The 22,899-nt window shown below is 45.0% G+C and overlaps 1 protein-coding gene across 1 annotated transcript in view; it reads right to left on the bottom strand.

Annotated features, from left to right (window-relative positions):
* LOC140916840 (probable cation-transporting ATPase 13A5) overlaps nucleotides 1–20,189 on the bottom strand; it is a 49,390-nt gene extending 29,201 nt beyond the window's left edge. Inside the window, exons 1-13 of the mRNA XM_073358726.1 lie at nucleotides 20,127–20,189; nucleotides 11,683–11,856; nucleotides 10,406–10,552; nucleotides 10,142–10,212; nucleotides 9,971–10,051; nucleotides 9,248–9,317; nucleotides 7,284–7,418; nucleotides 5,165–5,237; nucleotides 4,265–4,396; nucleotides 3,480–3,650; nucleotides 2,581–2,738; nucleotides 2,205–2,393; nucleotides 894–955 (exon numbers count right to left, since the gene is read on the bottom strand). Coding sequence (XP_073214827.1) covers nucleotides 894–955; nucleotides 2,205–2,393; nucleotides 2,581–2,738; nucleotides 3,480–3,650; nucleotides 4,265–4,396; nucleotides 5,165–5,237; nucleotides 7,284–7,418; nucleotides 9,248–9,317; nucleotides 9,971–10,051; nucleotides 10,142–10,212; nucleotides 10,406–10,552; nucleotides 11,683–11,856; nucleotides 20,127–20,189 — 1,526 coding nt within the window. The remainder of the gene's footprint in view (nucleotides 1–893; nucleotides 956–2,204; nucleotides 2,394–2,580; nucleotides 2,739–3,479; nucleotides 3,651–4,264; nucleotides 4,397–5,164; nucleotides 5,238–7,283; nucleotides 7,419–9,247; nucleotides 9,318–9,970; nucleotides 10,052–10,141; nucleotides 10,213–10,405; nucleotides 10,553–11,682; nucleotides 11,857–20,126) is intronic.
* Nucleotides 20,190–22,899: the final 2,710 nt, after the last annotated feature.

Genomic DNA, 22,899 nt, shown 5'->3' with positions numbered 1-22,899 from the left:
GAAATAATCATGACATTATTCAGGGCTATTTTCCTTTTTGTGGTTTCTGAGCTTTTTGCCAAAGAAAATGTTCGGTCTCTGCCCTGTGGGAGACTCTTGGGGCTTGTCTACACTGGCACTTTACAGCACTGCAACTTTCTGGCTCACTTTATCACTCATCATGATACAATTAGCTCCTCTGTGCTGAAGTACCCGACATGTTGGCAACCACTGCTAAAGTCTGGGATGTTGATATAATGCATATGCTGATCCCCTGCGAAAGATGATGGGCAGCTAATCTCTCCTCAAATGTATTTGAGCCAAATGGAATATGCGCAGTGCAATGTGGGTTTAAAATTAATTTTAGAACCATGGTATGCACAACAAACAGCTGATTTTTGGCTGTAATAAACAAGTTGTGAAATTACACACCACTTGTCACCTCCGGCTCTCAAAAAATTTTGGAAGGGGAATTGAAATGGAATTTGTTGCAGAGGGGTGGAGTCTGAACGTTTAAGTCTGATGAGCTTGGCTGGTAAGGTATGTCCGTTGAGGGTGGTCTGGATGTTAACAGTGGCCTAAGTAGTTATTTAATTTATTTTTAAAGTTGTTTGCGGGACAGATGGTTGGCTAGACAGAACAGAACAACGAGGGAAGTGAAAGAGGCAAAGCAACTTGTCCAACAGGCGAGGGAATGAGCTGTGAGGAGAACCCAGTTCTCTTGACTCCCACGCCACTGTCCTAGTCACTAGACCGCATTGCCCCTCTCTTTACTATAGCTGGGCATATGAGGAAGCTCCCTCATGGGTAAGGTTTGGATGAACTCTTGGCTGTTTAGACAATATAGCTGAGATCTGCCAATCACTAAACACAATCCCAAAATACAAAATCCATTTGTGGACAAAGATCTTTACCAGCTTCCTTCTGAAGGGATCAGCCCCCAGAGGTCCAGTCCATCTTCTGTTAGGGTGCCAGTCTAGGTTCAAACAAACATCTGATTATTTTATTAGAAGTTCAGGCCCTGATTCTCTGACTAAAGCTAGTGTAAATCAAACTGCACTGAAGTCAGTCATGCCAGTGTAAAACTGGTGTAGTTGAGAGGAGAACCAGGAATACAAACAATACATTTACAACAAACTGCAGCAGGCTGGATACTCAGTTGTGAAAATCATCCTAGCTCTGCTGAAATGAATGGAGCTGAACTGGTTCATCCCAGCCCAGGAGCTGGCCTTGTATAGCTGCAAACATGAAAATTAAATGGTATATTATGGGCAGAGAGAGTCAAGACATCTCAGGAATTTAGAAAGGGGTTTTAGAACACAAAGCGTGAGCATTGGGAATAAAAGGAAATTATGGACCAAATTCCCAGCTTACCTAAACTGGCACAATTCACACAGTGCAGTGGGACTGTGCTGGTTTGTACTTGCTGTAAATCTGTCCCATTGTTTTCAGGACAGTTTCAGTGTCTGGAGTTATATTATTCACCACGTGTTAAAAGACAACAGAATTAATGTAAAAACCAAAGAAAGATCCAGAGATGAATCTGGAGGCAGTGTCTGGGGGGAACCAGGGTCTGGTCCCAGTCTGGAGGCAGTGTCTGCCTGGGGGTGGGGACCACGTTTTGATCCAGTTACAGCCCTACACAGAGCCCCAGCATTGGTTGTTCCTGCCTGAGGTGGAGTCATGTGTGTGAACTCTGTGAGGTTGGGGGACTCCACAGCAGTTGAACCCAGCCTCTTCCTGCAAACATGCACAGGAAAGAGATTCTCAGAGACCACAGGGACACTTGAGAAACTGGGCTTTCAGGAGCTAATCTGTATTGGGGCTGGGGACGGGTGTGAAATAGCAGCCACTCCATGACCTTTGTTGTGTGTGATGGTTCCTAGGCAAGCACAGATCCCAGGGTCCCTCTGCACCATGCCCCAGAGCTGGCACAGAGCATGCCTCGCTGGCAAGCAGGCTGCGTGGTGGCACTCATGCCTGTGTGGCTACTGCCCCCACCCCTTCAGCTCCCTGAAGAGGGTTCTGCCTGGAAAGCTTTGTGCTGGTCCTGGGTCCAACATACCCAGAGCAGGCAGCTTGAATTTGACTTCTTGGCTGTGAACGAGCAAGAACAAAAGTGCCAAGAACATTTATGGCATTAATAGAACAAAATCCCAAACCTGCAAAAAGCATTAAAATCTATTGTAGCAATCTTGCTTTAAAAGCCATAATACGTTTCTTACTTTGTCAAAGCAAACCAGGTTTATTTGCCCGCATATATTGATCCTCTGGGGGCTGATGCAGAAAATTTTCTTATTCTTCAGCCTCTTTTGGGCATAAACAATCGCTGTTGTCAAAGCAGCTGGTATTGCAGGAGGGATAGAAGTAGTGAAGAGGAGTAGCGCCATTGCCACTGTTTCAGCTACTGGTTTCTGGAAAAGAAACAAACACAACAAACCTGTTGATGATCTTTTTACTCTTTGAAGGTTCAAAAGCGTGGACTGTCTGAACAGACGCTGCATGTGCAGTGTGATGTTCCAAACACCTGCCTTACTCAGGGCTCAGAAGAAAGGAATTTCAGTGGGGAAGGAATTCCATGATCACGTTACTAATACTTACCTCGTGTTGTACATACACACACACTGTATAGATCAGTCCAAGCACACCGATTAGTATAAGGATTATGATGAATTTTAAGGCATCTCTGTAGAGTCTGAAATTCATGGGCTTGGGGTAGAGGATGGACCTCACCAGATCACCTTTGGCTGTGTTGAACCCTATATTAAGACAAGAACCACAAATTGTATATGTTATCTAATGGCATGCTAGGTTGAACACAATTGAATTAGGAGATGGATAGTATTATAAAGACTTTCTGAAGGCAATACAAAATATCTGGCCAGCTCATGTAGGGTGAAATTCACCAACAGTCAAAGACCCTCCATGTCATAACACCCCACTTTACACCTTCACCTGGGTGGTGGTAGCAGATCCCTCAGTGCACTCTGTGCCTCTGGGAGGTGGATTTCACCCCTGCTCTGAATGCACAGGCATGGATGGGTGAGATCTGGGGAAGGATCGTTGTACCTATGCTTATAGGAACCCCTATACTGGGAGCACAGAGGGGAAGCAGGAGACACTATTCTGTAGTAGGGCTGGAATAGCAGCCACAAAGGACCTTGTCTGTGGGTTTGGGCTTTAGTCCGTAGGCTCCGTCTACACTGCATATGGGAGCAAGCTCCCAGACAAGCCCCCGGAGGGTTTTGTGAGGTAGACAAACCCAGGCCCATCTACTGAGACTGCCGTCAAGGGAGCCCAGTAACACTGGTCGTCTGGAATGTGGGCCCCTGTCCACTAGGAACTAGACTGAGACCCACCAAAACACAACCATCAGATGGGAATAAATAACTTCCAGTCTCTGACATGGGCTGGATTTGAACCAGAGATGTAGCTTTACTATATGTCCCCTGGGCCATCTGGTCCCCACCACCCTGACCAGTAAAATCAAAAATAAATACCAGTTTGCAGCACAACAGCTCTCACTGGTCCTTTGCCTGTGGGCTTGGTCTGGATGACCTCTGTTCCACAGAAGAGGACATGTCTTCGGTAATCCTCTGCACTATGTGTTTTCCAGGACCTGGTGTTCTCAGTATGGGGCAAAGCGGTTTTAGAGACTGGAATACTTTCACCTAAAGATCATGTTGTACAGTTCCAGTTAGGATGTATTTAAATTCCATCAGATTCTGAATATATATTAATTGCACATTCCCTATTAGCAAGAATTTTTAATAAATAAATAAATAAATTCACTGAATGATGGCTATGATTTTTAAAATCCGAGCACTTCAGACACCTCCTTGGTAGTTTTCAATCTAAAGACGTGGGTCAAACTTTGCCCTCAGACAGACACAGTTTTATAGTGGCTAAGTGTATATGCGTGACACCGCATTCTGCTACTGAAGTGTGTGTATCATTATCTGCCCACACAGAGCGCATTACAACATCCGAGCATTTAAAAACCATTTTTTTGTGTTTGATGTATTTCCTGTTCCTGACAATACATTACATAGATCTGGTTTCATTTTTAGTAAGAAATTGAGTTATGCTGAGCAATTTAGAACTAATCAGAAGCCCTTCCCAAGGAGACTGCAAATTATTCAGAACACTGTCTTTCCTTATTTTGCAACAACTCATTCTGACATAGGATAAACAATTTGTAATCAGAATTGATAAAAACATATCTCCAGAGAGAGAGCAAAGAACTGCATGGAGACAAAAGACAAATCAAAATCCAAGTTTATACCTGTGAGCATGCCTTCATCTACAATACAGCCTCCATCGATCAGGATAGCATCACATGGCAAAGAATGCTTCTTTCCTTCTAAAACAAGGATGTCTCCTGGGACCAAATAACGAGACTCCAGCTTTTTGCAACCTATAGTAAAATATCAAATGAAGTGAGTGCTCACTTAGACACAGGTTATGATCCACAGGAACATATTAAGGCCTGCACTACACAACCAACCTGCCTTCCTCCATTGGTTGGTTTCGGAGGAACCACACTTATGGATCTACAGTGGTACAAGTGAAGACGCTTGTCTGCCTGCCTACCTTGAAGTGATGTTCCGAGGCTTAATTAGTTAATGTCTATAAATTGCTTTGGATAGGAGAACCTGCCTAAGGTACCTATGGGCCCCATTACCATGGTATCTGAGCAACTCACAATCCCTAATGGACTCAGCCTCACAATATCGCTGGGAGGTAGAGTGTAATCCACGTTGCACAGATAGAGAACCAAGGTGCAGAGAGACAAACTGAAGAAGTACTTGTGGCACCTTAGAGACTAACCAATTTAGCTACAGCTCACTTCATCGGAAGCTTATGCTCAAATAAATTGGTTAGTCTCTAAGGTGCCACAAGTACTCCTTTTCTTTTTGCGAATACAGACTAACACGGCTGTTACTCTGAAACTGAGGTGAGGAACCCTGTAGTAGAGCAGGGAATTGAGCCCTTGTCTCACATGTCAATGGCTAACATCCTAGTCACTGTACTATAGAATTACTTTACCCAATTTGTTCTTGATACTGAAATACACCTGCAAGCAGATAAGCCTAAGTATGTCTGTGTACTTCCAAATGCAGAGTTTGACCCTCTATTGAATTAGAAGGGGTAGGGGGAAGAAGGCCAACTGGACATCACTCACCTCCGTCCTTTGTGCAAGCTGTAACCTGGACTTTGTTGTGTTCCTCAACAAGGTCATGCAGCTTGACAGATTGCTGTTGATTGGGTAGCAAATTAAGTGTTGAAATACTAATACAGAACTTGTGCCAAGCAAAACATTATACTTTAGTGATCAAGAGTAAGCTTCATAATAGTGAAACTGAACTTAATTGGATTATAAGAGGTAAGATTCATACTCCCTATGTTTTCCTTACTAATCAGGAAATGTGTTCAAAAGGTTTTCCCCTAGTTAGACAACAGAACAAGCTATACAGTGTATTGAGGCCTGATTTTCCACTCATTCAAATTTCACAACAGTAAAGTTACTCCTGCTTTGCAACACTAAGAAATGAATCAGGCTGTTTTCAATGACATTTCCAGTCCCCAAGTAGTGAATTTCCACATGTTGGTCCATTTTCTTCCCTGCTAGAAAGGGGCTCAATAGAACAACTGAGTGTAAATATACAGTTATTACAGAGGTTACTACTGCAAAAAAACAGAAACAGAATCTATACTTTTGGTCATTTTAGCTAGGTATCTCTACATGGCAGGTGGCTGCCTGTAATCCAATTTAGCAATTTGCATATCCAGAGTTCTAACCTGATGAGGTGAAGTATCACAGGTTTGGGCTGTGTACAGTATTGTAGCAGGGATATGTCACCTTAATTTAAAAGTTACTTATAAAATCTAGTCATAGGTGTGGGCTTCTTAATCAGTGTTCTTCTTATGAAAACTTCATACCAGTTGGAAGAAGACCCTGAGGCTCAAAAAGCTGTCACTCTTCATGCTAAAAGCTTGGACTTTGACCTTGCCCAAGAACACCGCCTAGCCCATTGTTTGTGTTCTGGGTGCACTGGAATGCTGGATGTGCACACCAATTGAAATGCCACACTGGGGCTTGCTTAGACCTGTGTGAGGTTTGTGCTGTGCATTTGAGCTAGGACAGTAACAAACTAGAAGTAACTCGGTGCCATAATCTACTCCAACAAGGACAGTAGATCATCTGTCTCCGGGGTGGTGGTGAACAGGGCAGAGCCCACTATCACTTGCTCTAGGATTCAATTCTTGTAAGTACGTGACTTAGTAATTCAGTGGAGGTCATATGTAAAAGATGTAGGGCCATTTTTCATTGGTGACTCACACTGTAGCTTGTTACACATGGTTTACAACCCATGTTTAAGTGATAAAGCAGTGTCCCTTGCACCAAGATGACAGTCAGTCGGAAGTCTGAAAGCTGACTTTCCCACTGCCTCCCCCTTCCACTGCCACCTCAGCAATGTATTTATGTCACTCAGTTTGCAAACCACGGAATGCCAAACTGCTGAAATTAAACTACTTTACCACCCAGCCAAACCTTGTCCCAAATGCCTGAATTGCCTGTTCCTTGAGCTTTGAAAATAGGGTTATTTTTCTTTGTATAGTTTTTTGCAGTCGGAGTTCGCTGCCTGGCCAAGATGGCTGGCAGCTCTGAATACCAGGAGAGGCTATTCTCTGTACTTTTAGCCTGACTTAAAGGCAGGAAGTGCCAGAAATGTTAGGAGTATTTGTCCTCACAAACAGCCTGGTCCTGCAAAGTGCTGAGGTCCCAGAGCAGTGGGCAAGTACCTCATCAGGTTGAACTAATAAATTCTAAGCCTGGTATGCAGACTAAATGAAGCGATTCAGGTACATCTTGGATAAGCATGTTAGCTTTGGGTGCATAGGCCAACTCGGAACATTTTTTGTGGCTTCATCTGAAAAATACAATATCCTTTTCCTCAGAGAATGACTGAGGTAAAGTGAAGTTACTGGAAGATGTGTCTAAAAGGCAGAAATGTATTAACTCATCTGAGAATTTAAAACTACTCCCACATATTTTTTTTTTATGTTAAGGCCTGTTATTTGCAGGCTCTGAACCCCCTTGCACTTTGGGGAAATCCAAGATGGATCCAAAATTCATGGATGGCCCAACTCTAATCTTCAGTGAATTTGTGGAATCTGCAATAATACCAGCTAACCAAAAGCACTGAGTGCAGAAATTGCTTCTTATTCTGTGTCTGAGAGAAATGAAAGCATTACTGCTGGCTGAACTGGGAAACTGATGACACGAATAGCAGCCTTACCTGTCTGAGGTCATACACTGTTAAGCCAATAGAAATGACTGACAAGATTATGATAGCCATGGAATACTCGATGTAACCTTGGCTCAGCCACAGAGTCAGAGTGAAGGTTTGGAACACATAAAAGGGATTTAAAATCTGCAAACACAAATGTATCACACCGTCAGGAGAAATTCACAGGTTGTTCAGCGGCCGCTTACATGTGGGACAAGATGAAAAGGTTTCACCAGAGATTTCAAGGAATCTTTTCAGTGTAATTTAAACCAAAATTGTGGTGCTCGTCACAAGCCAACACTCTCCCATGGTGGTTCAGGGGACTGATCGCTTTCACCTCCACCTTGTCGATTTGATCTGGCTCAGAACTAGTTGCCATCTGGTGGCTGTGCAGTGATTTCTCCAGAATGAATTGGTGGTCTCAAGCTGTCTAGATACTAGCCCTCTCTTCAGTCATTAAACTAAAGGCTCCATTCTGGAGAAGTCAGCATACCCACTGAAGGCAATGGGATCTTTGTCTGCATAAGGCTAGCACTGAGTAAATAATTTACTGAAAAATTTAACTCCTGAATGAAAATTATGGGAACACACTTTCACAAATATTCGCCCAGGTGTAAGGAATGAAGGGTCAGGAGCAAAACAAAGATGTACGCTCAGCCAATACAGTAGTAGCCCAGCCAATATTACCACCAGGGCACCCCTTCTCTGACACTTCCTTGTGCAAAGCACCACAGCTTTCAGAGACCTGCCTAGAGGCACAGTCCTAAAAACCGTCACGCATGAGGCTGCACACTTTGATGCCCATGTAAAGTTCAAATTAACTAGCCTGTTTTAAAGTGCTCTCCTGGAGTTCTCTTGGGCATTACAATTCCCGCACTCAATACTGAGTGCAGTCACTTCTGCAGAGAAACAGCAGCTGTTTAGCAAGGTACAGCAGTATGAATGAATAGTTTAGGATACAAAGTCAAAAATACTTTCTGTATTTCAATTGACAAGGAGAATTTAAGGAGACAGAATGTAGGACACTCGGCTAACCTCTATCCTTGCAAAACGTGCTATTGGATTATTAATGATCAAACCTGAAATTGTACACCTCGTCTTAAAGATGGTGACTCCTCACACCAGGATGGGTATCAATCTAGTACTGACCCCGAGGGAACAAGTACTAAGTCACCAACACCACTTGCTGTGAAACCTATATTTTTATTGGGGGCTGGTCACCCATCAAGGTACCGCTCATGTCTGGCTCATCGTATGAGATACAATGAGTTCCTAATCGGAAGTAGTGTGGCTACACCCTATATGGATGTGCTCATATGCAGAATAGTCCTGATTTCTCTCTTACAGAAGCTTTACACTAATGTAATTTCAGTGGATTTACTCTTGATTTATACCACAGTGACAACGAGACCAGAACAAGACCCAGCAATCGCATTTTTCTTTTTTAATGCGCCATCTATTTTTATTTACACTGTACATAAAGGGTCAAATTGTCCTCTGTGTTATACCCGTATAACTCCATTGTAGTTAAAGGAATGGAACTGGCATAACTGAAGGGATGACTGTACCATGTATCACTGAGTTTTTTCTACACTGCTTTGTTTTAGTAAGAATCTAGGCCATCAATTGCTGAATTCCAGGGTAGAAAAATGAAATATTACTCTCAAACGTTTCTGAGCTATCTCTGCAAGTTGCAGTGGGGGAGGTCTAGGTTGGATATTAGGAAACACTTTATTCACTAGGAGGGTGGTGAAGCACTGGAATGGGTTACCTAGGGAGGTGGTGGAATCTCCTTCCTTAGAAGTTTTTAAGGTCAGGCTTGACAAAGCCCTGGCTGGGATGATTTAGTTGGGGATTGGTCCTGCTTTGAGCAGGGGGTTGGACTAGATGACCTCCTGAGGTCTCTTCCAACTCTACTCTTCTATGATTCTACGATTCAAATAACAAGACTTAAAAGTAGAGATGCAGCTTACCTCTCTAAAAAGTAACTTCCAAATAGGACGAATTTCAACTTCAATGGCATTGGGCCCACACACTAACCTCCTGTATGAGATCATGAATTGGTTAATATCAGAGAAACAAAGTTCCCTGGCATACGCCCTTATAGAAGGTCCCTAGCTCTTTCAGTTCAGACCTCTGATGTAATTAAGAATTCACATACACAAAAAATGACATTATAAAATAATGGTAAAACCATATCTTAAAAGTAATATCAAGAACACAGATGGTTGATTGGGACAGAAGTCTATCAAGAAGCTATTGAATCCAAGGTGGAATTACGCTGAGACCAATGTTCACTTGTCTCATGCAATTCATGCAAGTTTTATAAAAGGCCGAAAAGAGTCTTTGATCTACCACTGACTCTTGCTGTGAGCCTGGCTTGGTAGACTGGTGAAACATGGCAGCACCTCCTCCCTTCATCTCCCATTCTTAGGGCCAATTGTAACCTCATTGAGTCAATGGCATTTCTCCAGATTTACATTTCTGTCACTGAGGACATTCATGATTATGCTCCTCAGAGTGAAAGTTGCATTCATTTTTGTCCACCCTCTCAATGTCATCAGTGCACTTTACATTACTACTGAAGTAAATGGCAATAAACTGATGTGAAATGTGAGTACGGAAGAAAAGAATTGGGCCCGTACGCGTATTTAAATCTGAAATACTGAATAGACTAGAAATGCTGTGGACTGTACCTGATATTCTGTTCTTCGCACGTCAGACCAGTTCCAAACTTGTGATGTATGTCGTAACATGAGTTGTTGTCATCTAGCGATCTAGGATAACCATGAGAAAGCTCAAACAATGATGTCCTGAAAGGAGCTTTTGCTTCTTCAAAGAACTTTGTAACAAGTGGTTAAACTCACCCAACTTTCTGGAACTGCTTCACAGAGAGATCCCAAATATACCGGATTTTCTGTACCTGGATGCTTCTGACCTGCAAAACCAAATAGCACAAATGCCATTTAGAACACCCAGATTCACTGTATTACAGGGCCAGTTCTCTTCCTTGATGTGTGGATATAATTCCAGTCAAAGTTAATGGGAGCCACAGGAGGAAATTGAGATAAGAGCTTTCATCCGCCTCTTCACCTAACACCACGTATTGTATACATCCATCCATGACTTACTTTTAATTCTGGCTTCATTATGGCTCTGTTTATGACAGAATCTTTGTCAGCAACAAAGAGACTATCTGATGTATCTCTAACTGATAGATTCATTGTGGACAAGTCGATCCAGGTCACCTTCTTTCTGGTGTATTTTTGAAATTCATCCTAGAGGAATAAAGAAAAGTTCAGTGTGCTTTGAAGGAATGACATATTCTTAGTGTAGGTCTCCGTGTAAAGCCATGGCAGAGACTGGTAGTACATAATTACAGAACTTTTGGTTAGGAGCCAAGAACAGAGAGCTTCATTACGGTCTGCTTCGCCTAATGAACTCTGTCTAGGTCTAAAACATCGCCCATTTTAATCATGCTTCCTGACCCTGGAAAACATGTGTTTCCCAAAATGAGGGCTGCAATATTACTAAGACCTTGCTATAGTAGAAAATGAGAACCAGTGTAACTAAATTTGATCTAATTACACAAGTGCAAATGCCTAATACAAATGCACTTAAACCAGTTTAAATTGTGCTTTAATCAGCATAGCTTGGTGTGGTCAGTTATTAGTCACTATTACAACAATGCAGTAAGGTATTAATTGTTTTAAGTGCATCTATATTCAGGATGTAGTGCATATATTGGGGATCTAATGCATATTAGGTGTTTGCACTGATATAATTAGTGGAAGTCTAACATAACTCAGGCCTAAGATACAGCTCTCTAAAATTCAATCCTACAGAGTTTCTCTCATGATATTAGCCACATGCATTACACAAAAGACAGGCTCAACCATATTTGTTAGGATTGACCCCTCTGTTGTGTCCTGTCTTCTGCATTCTTGGGGGTAGGTAGGGTAAGCAAATACAGAAGAAGTTAGCATTCTGCAGTGTTATGCAGTAATCACATTGGAATGAGACCTACTCTGATGCTAGTGGTTAAGCAATGGGGATATGCAGTGTACACGAGGCATCTAATACTCAGTGGTAAAGTATCTGAATTCTAGTTAGTGTAACCCTAACCTCTGCACAATAGTTTTGAATCACTTTCCCTGAAAATGTCTGTATGGAAATGATTTGGAGTTAGTGGGCTCCTCAAATGCCTGAATTCTCCCTGCCAGTCTACATCTGAACTCGAGTATTTACACTGGAAAATACTAGAAAATTGCTATTACACACTGAGAGAGTAGGACAGGCTGCTTAAGTGTGTGTGTGTGTGTCTGTCTGTCTGTGTGTGTGTGTGTGAAAGCTTTATATGAATTAATAAGATCTCCAGTTAAAAGTACATTTTACAGTGTGCACTTACTGTTGTTCTAAGCAATATGACATCTGCTTCTTGCAAGTTACATGGGATGCAGTTTGCCCACACATCCCATGCTGGCTTCCAGTAAAACAGAAGGAGAAGAGCCCCACAGGAGAAGATATATCCAGCAATGCACATGGCTTTCCGGCAGCCTTGAGTTTTGTAGCCAAATATCTCCTGTGGTACAAAGACAAGACATTATTTTGAAACGGTTTGACATTGAGACTTGTTTTAAAGGGCAGAGCTGCAAAGACTTTCTAGCTAATACACCCCCTCTAAGCAACCCCGTTTTCAGTTTGGGAGATGAAACTGTGTATCAGCTAAACGTCATTAAAATTAAGGCAAAATATACACCAAACCCACCAAAACCAGGCAGTATCACATATTTAATATGGAAGGAAAGGCCCATTCTCAACCTTCCATCCATGTAGCTTTGAAGAATTAGCTTGATCCTATAGTTTTCCCTGCCATAATCCAGCTGTCTGTCACAGTAATACTTCTACTTATCTAATTCATATATAGTCTCAGAGCCTTAAAACCCCAGCTATCCTGCAGCAGCGGAGTGTATTTGTACAGGAACTTTGTGTTACTGCGGGGAATCTACCCTGCAGGACAGAAACCCCCTTGAAGTTAGGAAGACTTTGCATGGTTCTGAATAGTATATCTCTGAGTTTCTAATGTGCTATCAATGTAGTATCTGGGTGCCATATACATAATTAAGGATGCAATTTTTTTTCCTGCCTGATGTCCCATAATGTGGTTCTTAATCATACACAGAACCCTGACCACCTTTCTATGATCCTTCATTATCTTCCCTGTTTGTCCTTCCACTTTCATAACCTGGCATGCTGTTGTAGTCATAATAACATTCTATTGTTAAAAAATTATTACTGCGTTTTCTAATCCCCATGTTTCTCCTCCAACTGCACCTTGGATTTTCATGTACATTAGTCTGCTTTATGTTTGGTCCACACTTCTGACAATCACCTGTTATGTGTGCTGTAGCTCGTAATGCTTTTATTATGGTCCGTCCCTTGCACTCAGGACCCTGGGTAGGTGTCTGTGCAATAACTCCACACCTACAAATCTGTCTAAAGTGAACAAACGTGTAGTGAAATCCTGGCCTCGCTGAAGCCCAACAGGAGTTTTGTCGTTGGCTCTAATAGGGCCAGGATTTTCACCCCCTGAGTCTGCTCCTTCTCCACTCCACAGTAGCTCCCAGGCTGGTGTTTTGCAAACCAACTACTGGGAAGACCTGCTGATTCACAAAGTGCCCACTTGGATTTCCACAGCCAATACTTCACTGACACTGAAAGGCCGTTTCCAAAGTGAGTACAAATGAGATCCTTTCTGCATAGTGCCAGAGGGGTCAGCCCTTCTTAGCATAGGGCCAGAAGGCCCAACCCTTCTCAGCACAGCGCTGAACGGCAGGCACAGCAGTTCCGATGAAACTGCATGCAGCAGCCTCTGTCTGTGTCGCTCCTCAAACGCCATTTTTCCCAGATGTGGGCAAGTGAATAACTATTTTTTGCTGCCTGCCTCCACCTATCTTCACCTTCATTGCTCTCGCTCCTCCTTTCCCCTCACTGTTCAAATGTTTCCCCAGTCTGCTTTGTATCTCTCCTTATTTCTTAGCCCACTTCCTGGTTCTTTCACCCCCCTGACTGAGGCTCACTGAACTCTTCCCCATCACACAAACCACGAAGGCATGTTATTCCATTGTCCCATCCCACTGCCCTTCCCCGCAGATTACTCCCCTCCCTGCATCCGTCTCTACTCCCAACACTCCTGGTTCCTTTCTTCCCTACGACTCCTGTCTGTCCTCGACACACGCCGTCCGGGCACTCCCACAATGTCCTGTGCCCAGCCCCTGTCTCTGTCACCCCACTGCCAGCATAGGGCCTGGTTCCCTACCCAACACATGCATCGTTCTCCTCTTGCCCCTGCAAGTCCTGTTTCCCTTCCCCCCGCCTCAAAAATCCCACCCAGGCCCCGTCTCTCCACCCCACACACAGTTCCCTTCCCCAAACCAGGGGCCTGTCCATGTCCCCACCCTCCTCCCCTCCCTCACATTCTGCCCCTCCAGGGACCTGTCCCCCCCGCACCAGGTGTGGCTCTCCCACTCCCACACACGGTGTCCCATCTGCCCCGCCCTCCTCCGCCCGCCCCGCCAGCCGACACCGGCAGCCGCCCTGCTCTGCGCCCCTCCCGCGCTCCCCCCCCCCCCTTCCTCCAGCACCCAGCCGGAGGCCGGGCTGCCACCTCTGAGGGACAAAAACCCACCACCTCCTGCCGGAGCCCACACCGTTGCCCGTGTGCCCCTGGCGCCTTTCCCGGGACCGCCACCTCCCAGAGACCATCCGCGGGACACCTGGGGAGGCAGCACCCGGGCAGAAATCTACCTGCCTCTCTGTAAGAGCGGAGGGCATTTGAGTCACCCTGTGACATCCAGCGCACCTCTCACTAGCGGGGGGTGTTGGCCAGAGCTTGGTCGGTCGCTCCCGTGTTCATGCTCAGCAGTGTAGTGCAGGAGACACCTACATCTTGTCACTTGGGATAGGGGAGGCGAGGACTGGCCGTGAGGGCCTCTCGAGATCCCTTCTGTCCTGTGATTCTATGGCTCACGCAGGTGCAAACTATAGGCACACTCAGGTTTTAAGGTGACTGGACTCGGAGGAACCTTAGACCCCAAACAGTCACCAAATCCTTATGGGAAAGTCCTATGGAATTTAATAGTAGTTAAAACAACAGCATTCTCCAAAAGCTTAATCGGATTACCGAGAAAAAATATCTGCTGACTTAAATGGTGAGTGAAATCCTTTCTTTTTCTTTCTTTTTTATATATAGTTCCATAGCAAGAATATAATTTTCTATTAAATTCTCTTGGTTGGTTAAAAAAAAATCTGTAGAGAGCTATCATTCTCTATCAATCTCTATCGGGTTTGTGTAAAAGGGAAGGGTCAGCATATTCTTCCATATGTTCATTTGAAATACAAGCATGAAACAGACATCACAAACTTCTCAGGTCCTGCAAGGTGAATGGGAACTATATGTTCACTTCAGAACTTTGCTCTGATTAATATTGCCTGTTTGTAGAGTTCAGTGATATGTCTGAATCCGTAACGGACTGGATTTTGATTAACCAGCTTACAACGGAAAGATTACAGAATTGGTATTATTCACTTTTGGGAATAATGGACTTAACATATTTTGTACTGTCCAGGAGAGGGCTGGGCAGTACAGGACATAGATTTCTCCCCAGAAATGTAAGACGGGGTGTATTGGGGTCACCCTGCAGTATAACCAAGGCTGGTGAGAGCCAGGGTATAACCCGTGTGTGGCTGGCAGGCTGCAGTTACACACAGACACTCTGGGTGTGGCATGCATTCTGGAAGGCTGTTTGTGAGCGGCCCAGATGGGAGCTAATTCAGTAAGGCATTGTAAGGCACCCCAGGTTGAAGGGCAGGGGTGACACAGTCCCCCACTGCTCTGGATTGTATCCTGGTATGTCACACATCCATCCTATTTAAATTTTTAACTAGTGAAAGGCCCAAGCCATTGGATTTCAGTCTGGTTTCAAACACTCTGAATTTCTGCAGTGTGGTTCAATCTCTGTTGAGACAAGGACCAACTGCATAATTTGTATCTTGAGCCAGATGCTGAAACATCAGACAGACATATGCACATTTTGATGCTTGGATTCACGCCCATCTTTACTCTTCATCCCTCTCCCAGCTATACACAAAGTACTTACATTTCCTCTGGCATGAGCAACTGTATCTATAGACTCAAATCTTGTATAACTCTATTGTCTGTAAAGAACAAACCGCCCCAGGCAGTGGAGGAGGACTTTAAAACTGGATGGGTCATTTCCATTGCTTGTCATTATGACTTAGGGTTGTTTTTTTTCTTCTGCTGCACCTTTACAGATCCTTCTCTTTTGCCAATATGCATTTTCCAGACTGCAAGGGTCTATTCCTCTCTCTCTCTCCCTGGGAAAATCCTCAGAGAATTACCTAGACCCACTTTAGGATTGAGTCAGCTAAGACAAGGGAGACCCCATGTTCAGAAATGACTGGAGGAAATTCACATGGGTTCAACACAGTCTGCTGCGCATGACTATAAATCCTCTTAATTCCTTTTCCCACCTTCATAATCCCTGAAAGTAATGCCTCGCTCAGGAGAGCAAATGTTGCCAGCCACCCACATTTAAAAGGCTTTGCAACTAATAATCAGGTTCTGAGAATCAAATTATGCCAGCAATATTGTGTCATCCACGCAAGCTAAATAAAATATAGGTGACTACTTAAACCACTCACAGGACATTGTAGGTCCCCACTTGTTTGGAGGTATGTGACTCCCCAGACCCAGCCTCTGTTAATAAGTACATTTAAAAAAGAAAATTTCTATTTTATTTCATCCCGAAGGATTCTCAAACTGCTTAACAGCACTTGTAAACTTAATATACTCACTATAGTAGGGATCACATACTCCAGCACTGAAATACAACCACCTCTGTATGGGGTAGGGGAGGGAGTCTCAACTGCTTAATCTTCTACAGGATAGAAACCAAAGAAGATCATATCTGGTGGAAACCACAGGGAGTTTAGGAAAACAGAATGTAATTCCACATGTTGGAACTTGGCTAGCGAAGCCAAACTCTTAGCAAGTAGGTTTCACCAGTTTAATCTAAGGTGGGATTTTAAAATGATTTAGTTAAACAGACATAAAGAACCTGTGTAGACACTCTTAGTTCAGTTTGAGAGTGGTTTATTTGATTTAGCTTAAACCTGTTCCTAATCAATTTAAATTAAAGCCTGGTTAAACTGAAATAAGAATATCCAATGGGAGCTGCTGGAAGCGGCACAGGCCGAGGGACGTACTGACCACCGCTTCCAGCAGCTCCCATTGGCCTGGAGCAGCGTACCGCGGCCCCTGGGAGTCGCGATTGGCCGAACCTGCGGACGCGGCAGGTAAACAAACCGGCCCGGCCTGCCAGGGGCTTTCCTTGCGCAAGCGGCAGAACAAGTTTGGGAACCACTGCTCCAGTGGAACTAGTTCGCTCATCACTTGCTAATTAGACCAAATGATGCTGAGCAATGCGAGGATGAGAAGTGAAAGGACTGGCTGTCACAAAAAAACATGGCAGCATGTCCAGCTATGTGGCCTCTCTAATTCTGTGTCCCCTGAAGCCTGATTGAACTATATTGAACAAGTTGGACTGCAAAGGAGGAGTTCACAATTGATAGTAGATCATGCTTTTGCATTCTTAAAGTCAATGAATTATGTGCCCATCGTCGTGGCTTCTGATCTCTGAGGCACACTCAAAGACCGAATGCTGTGCAGGACAGCCCACATCCTGCCAGAGGAATGCTACTCCATCGATCAAACAGTAGTTTAGGTGGAAAGAGGAGCCATGGGCCATTCCCCATCTGAACCAGACTAGCAGGCTATCAGAGCGTGTGTGTTCTCTCCACTGAAACAGCCTGCCTCCCCTTCTTCCGAATAAATGGACTATGAACAACCCAATGGCTTCCGCTGACCTTGTCCTTTGTGATGGTGCATAAAGAGGTGGGCACTCGTAAAGGAGGTCCCAAATCTAATGCGTCTTTATAGATTAAAATTAACACCTTTTGCTGAACCTGGAAGCTGATGAGACACTAGTGTTCATCTATGCTGGTGAACTCTATGTTCTTTACTAACTGATGTAACTTCTTGGGGTTATCCCTTCGAAGTACCCAACCAGGACTTTAGAACAACCAAAGAACAGACTGCCCCCAGAGATCCCATCCCAGGTTTTACACTGAACCTAGCATAGGAGTGAGGGTATATGCCCATGCACTGCACACACAGTTGGGAAAGCTCACAATAAAGTACCTCACTGTCAAGTCTCCGTGCTTTGATTTAAGCAGCTCCCCAGTCACCTGGGACCTGACCGATGAAGCTGCTGAGTGCTCATTAAGTTGAGCCCTGAGTGGAGCCTTTGAAAGAAAACGTGCGCTAAAAACCTGAAGAAAATTGGGCAGATCTTCAGCTGATGAAGGTTCCTGCTGCAGGGTATATTAAAGGCTGGTGAAATGGGATGGAACAGGTCCAGATTCTCCTGACTTAGTGTTGACATAGCAGGTAAACACTTGCTCAGCAGCCAAAGTGGGGTTTGGTTCTACACCATGTTGTTGACCCTATGCCCTGCATCCCATCGACAGGATCATCCAACACAGATCCAGCACAAGAGGAGCCAGCTATGATAATGTATGGACAGACAGCTCTGGAAGCCAAATGCTTAACGTTCAGGCGATAAAACGTATAGAAGAGAGGAACTGAGGGAAAAGACAGGACATTGATGATCATTTCTGCTGAGCCTAGGAACCTGTTTGTGGCATTAAAGATGTTGCAGGATGATGCCACCCAAAGGCAACATAATACTTGGGAATCAGGCGGCCATGGCTTTGGCAAGCAGAGCTGTGACACATTCCCATGGCAACTCAGCCCCATTCCAGCAGTGCTTTGTCTCTTGGTCTGATGAACTGGCACAGAATGTGCTGAGCTGGAGCCTTCAACCTCCTGAGCACACGCTCTTCCCTGCCACAGATGAGTGCAACCAAAGCACCACATTGTGCAAGGTAAAGAGAGAGTGTGTGAGAGAGAGAGAGACATCCTTTAACACCCCCCCCCACTGGGGCCAGACATGAGAGTACAGGCCCCGTGCGAGGCTAGGACTTGTAACAATAACCTCTCAAAGGGGTAATGAGCAAGAGGAGGATTCCTCCTGCTCCCTCTGGCACTCATGAGCAGTCTAGCTGCCCCATCTACAAGGGAGGGGAAAGGTGCAGGAAGCCTTTCATCTGTGCACCACCCAGGAAACAGCCCACAACTTTGTAACAGCATTGGGACTCCCCAGAGGCCACTGTTGCAGGTGGTCTCGGCATGTCTGTTTTTCTGACTGTACAGGAATTAGAACTTTGAGAAATGCTTTTCGTTGGTTGTGGTGCAGTTATTTTCAGCTGCTGGCCATGTCACCAGCAAAGTCTGCTGACAGCCTTGATTTGGCTAAGAATCATTCTTCAGCGTAGCTGGATGATGTGCCCAGGCTAGCCAACAAGACATTAAAACATTCCACCCCCGCCGTCTTGCCCTGTATGTGATATAGGAGCCCCTGCCATTCACCAGGGACTGGATTGAGACCCTCAGCTCTGTTCAGGGATGCTGCTTAACGCCAAAAGGCACTGCTAAAATACTGTAATTTACAAAGCTCAGCTATAAGATTTATATTTCTTAGGAAGTTGGGGATGGGTAAAAAGCTACAGTTGCATCAGGGGGAAACCTGAGAAGCAGCTCCTGGGGGCATTCTGCCAGCAGAGGACAGAGGCTCAAAGGTCCTCAGGGGGCTGGGTGAGGAGAGAGTGGAAACTGCTCTACTGTCAATGGGTGTAGCACATGCCCCTCCCAGCAGCTGTCCGCAGTGGATGCAGAAGGGTTAGGGTCACGGCAACTCTCCTTTCCTAGTCCCTCAGGAGCATCTGGCACTGAGAATGCTGCTAGCATCAGAGCATGGGCACCCGGATTCTAGCTACCCCTTGCACAAGTGCCTGGGAGGAGAAAGCCCCCTTCTCTCGCTCTCCGCACCACCACTCCTTTGTGCACACTGCCTGAGCTGCTAAAATGTGGAAGTAATTGTACTTCCAAAGCACTTCCCCCTGCTCCACCTTTCCCACCTCCCCCAAATGCTACAATCACACAAGAATGCTCACCACAGAAAAGAGATAGGGCTGATTCTATGAACATTAACAAAAGCATCCTGAAGACAGAGGTTAGATTGGCAAGCACATCTGGAGAGCAATGGGATTCCACCCTGGGGGCTGCAATGGCAAAGCTTAGTCACCCCCAGACTTACAGCATGGAGGATAGGACCCCAGAAATCCTCAAGCAAAATTGCAGCAGGGTGTGCCTCAGCAGGAGTGACTCAGTCCCAGCTTGGAAGAACTATGCAGGGTTGACTTCAACCAAGGAAAAAGAAAAATGTGACCAGTTTATAAGCATCTTCCCTGTGATCTGTTCACCTGCAAGGTGGTGTCCCATGTGAAGGGGTGGAAGCCCCATTGCTAAGGATGTTACGATTAGACTGGAGAAAGCCTGAGGAAAAGTACTGGTCAGAACAGTCCTTCACTGGCAGGGGCACTAGGTCTTTTTCCTTTCTCATTTCTGTGGGTTGAATCTTGATGTTCTTACTCAGGCAAAAAACCCCAACTGACATCAGTGAATAAATGACCTCAGGGTTTGACCCTCTGATTCAGCCTTCAACCAGAACCTATGCTGAAAACACCAAGCCCACTTTGAATGCTGAATTTAGCTGTAGAAAATACAGAGATCCATTGGAAATGGCACAGGCTGAGAGGGCTCAGTGAGGTGTAAAAGAAAACCAGAAATCACCCCCCTCCTTCCTTTACCAGCTCGTTTTCCTCTTTGGGGTTGAGCAATGCATGGTGATCCTTCCAGGACTTTTCTTCCATCAGTCTGGGTTAGTTTCACTCCAGGTTGTTGTCTCTTGGCTGGGAAGAGAGGTCTCGGATGCTGCTACTGACTTGAACTCAGGACATCAGTTAGTTCTCACCATGGTCCTATCCACTGCCTCTAAAAATCCCTGAGCATGCACCTTTGTTGTTGAACTGGCAACACAGGAAGGAAATCCATTCTCGCTTGTAAAGCTCTCGGGTATTTACTTATGCAACTCCTGCACGCCTCTCCCATCTAGTGTTATTTTGCTCAGTCATGTGAAAATTACCATTTAAAGTGACACCACCAAAGGCAAAATGAGGGAGGGAGCAAATGAGTCATGCCTCCTGCTGGGCCCGCCTAGAGTTCTGGGCACCTCAGAACCAAACAGGAGCTGACAAATTGAAGGGAAATCAGAGCAGATCAGTAACGACAAGGCATTGGAGGGGATTAGCGTCCATAGAGAGACACATATTTGGATCCCGAAGTTGGGAGATGTTGGGCTACTGAAGTCGGGTTCATTTCATTGGAGAGAAGTCTCCATTTGTGGTTCAAAAGAAGAGTTCCTCCAAAGTTTGAGTCTGGGATTTGGTGTGGCCCAGGCAAGGAAGCCGGGATGTGGTTATGATCCAAATTTCCCATGGTTCAGAGCACTGTACAGAACTATGGTTTTGGTACAGCTGGATGTGTTATGTGCGGTCAAGCAAACAGCCGATGACCCTCAGACCTGCAAGTGGCATTCAGTGGGAAATGTTGCAAAGCAGGGACCTGGAGGGGGGTTACCCTCCATGAGTTCTGCTGGCAAGAGAGGAGCAGCAGGGCGGCTCTGCATGTATCCCTTGTAACATTGTTTAGCAGCCACCTGCTTTGTCCACTGCTTGCAGGAAGAGCAGCCCCTTGGAGCGAGCTGGTGGGGGCCTGGAGCCAGGGTGGGCCAGCAGCCCCCACATCAGCTCCCCTAAGATCCCTGTGTGGCAGCCACCCAGCAGGAGATCAATTGCTGGGCAGTTCAGCTGTCCCTCCCCCACTGCCATGTGCCGCTCCTGCCCTCTGCCCTGGAGCTGCTCCCAGGAGCCTCCTGCTTGCTGTGCAAGGGTGGGGTGTCTCCCTGCCCCCCACTCCTGTACCCCTTCTCCACAGAGCTGTGGGGGGTGGAAGACACGACAGGGCTCAGGACAGAGGGAGCTTGCGGGCAGCAGCTGCTGTCTCAACTTGCTGATCTACTTAAAAAGGCAATGTACTTAGAGTGGGGTCAGCATACTTAAAGGGGCAATGCGCGTCTCTCACACACGGTGTGTGTCTCTGTCTCTCTCTGTCATGCTGCCTCCCCTCCCTCCATTCCTCCTGCCTTGCCTTGTGAGGCTACATTAACAACAATGTGTTAACCCTTGAGGGCTCAGCTGAATGCTAGTTTACCATTTAGCAGTAAGGCATTCCCTGGGAAATATCCCACCCTCTTACTTCACCACCTCAACCAAGCTTCACAATCACCATTGCTGTTAAATTGTTAAATTTTACAGTGTTAAATTGTCTATTTAAAACTTATACTGTGTATATGTGTGTGTGTGTATATATATATATATATAAAATATAGTCTTTTGTCTGGCGAAAAAATTTTCCGTGGAACCTCACCCCCCTTATTTACATTAATTCTTATGGGGAAATTGGATTCGCTTAACATCATTTCGCTTCAAGTAGCATTTTTCAGGAACATAACTACAATGTTAAGTGAGGAGTTACTGTATTTTAAACAGTCTTGTCCCATTCCTACTCGCCAGCCCCGTGTTTTGCAGAGCTAGTTATTAGGTATTAGCTTGAGGCAGGAATATAAATATTACATTACTTTGTGTTCCCTGCCCATTCTCTTTCTGACACAAGGTTTGATACATGGTTGAAAACAGTCTTTTGTCAAGGCAAAAATCAGAGGTCTTGGGGTTTAAAAATGTGCCAGCTTTTGTCTTGTTTCATTGCTACAAAGTACAACTTTGCATTCATTCATTAGGTGGGCCTAATCCTCCCTTGCCTGGCATGCTGGGAAATCCTTCACACTTGACTTTAGTAAGGCTTTTGATACTGTCTCGCATGACCTTCTCATAAACAAACTAGGGAAATACAACCTAAATGGAGATATTATAAGGTGGGTGCATAACTGGTTGGAAAATCGTTCCCAGAGAGTAGTTATCAGTGGTTCACAGTCATGCGGGAAGGGCATAACGAGTGGGGTCCCGCAGTGATCAGTTCTGGGTCCGGTTCTGTGCAATATCTTCATCAAAGTTTGCAGACGATACCAAGCTGCAAGTGCTTTGGAGGGTAGGATTATAATTCAAAATGATCCAGTGAAACTGGAGAAATGGTCTGAAGTAAATAGGATGAAATTCAATAAGGACAAATGCAAAGTACTCCATTTAGGAAGGAACAATCAGTTGCACACATACAAAATGGGAAATGACTGCCTAGGAAGGAGAGCTGCGGAAAGGGATCTAGGGATCCTAGTGGATCACAAGCTAAATATGAGTCAACAGTGTAATGCTATTGCAAAAAAAGTGAACATCTTTCTGGGAGGTATTAGCAGAAGTGTTGTAAGCAAGACACAAGAAGTAATTCTTCCACTCTACTCTGTGCTGATTAGGCCTCAACTGGAGTATTGTGTCCAGTTCTGGGTGACACATTTCAGGAAAGACGTGGACAAATTGGGAAATATTCCAGAGAAGCGCACCAAAAATTGAT

The sequence above is a fragment of the Lepidochelys kempii genome, chromosome 9 (genome assembly GCF_965140265.1).
Source record: "Lepidochelys kempii isolate rLepKem1 chromosome 9, rLepKem1.hap2, whole genome shotgun sequence".
Taxonomy (NCBI): domain Eukaryota; kingdom Metazoa; phylum Chordata; order Testudines; family Cheloniidae; genus Lepidochelys; species Lepidochelys kempii.
The sequence above is the reverse complement of the archived record's forward strand: the minus strand, read 5'-3'. Positions and strand labels throughout refer to the sequence as shown.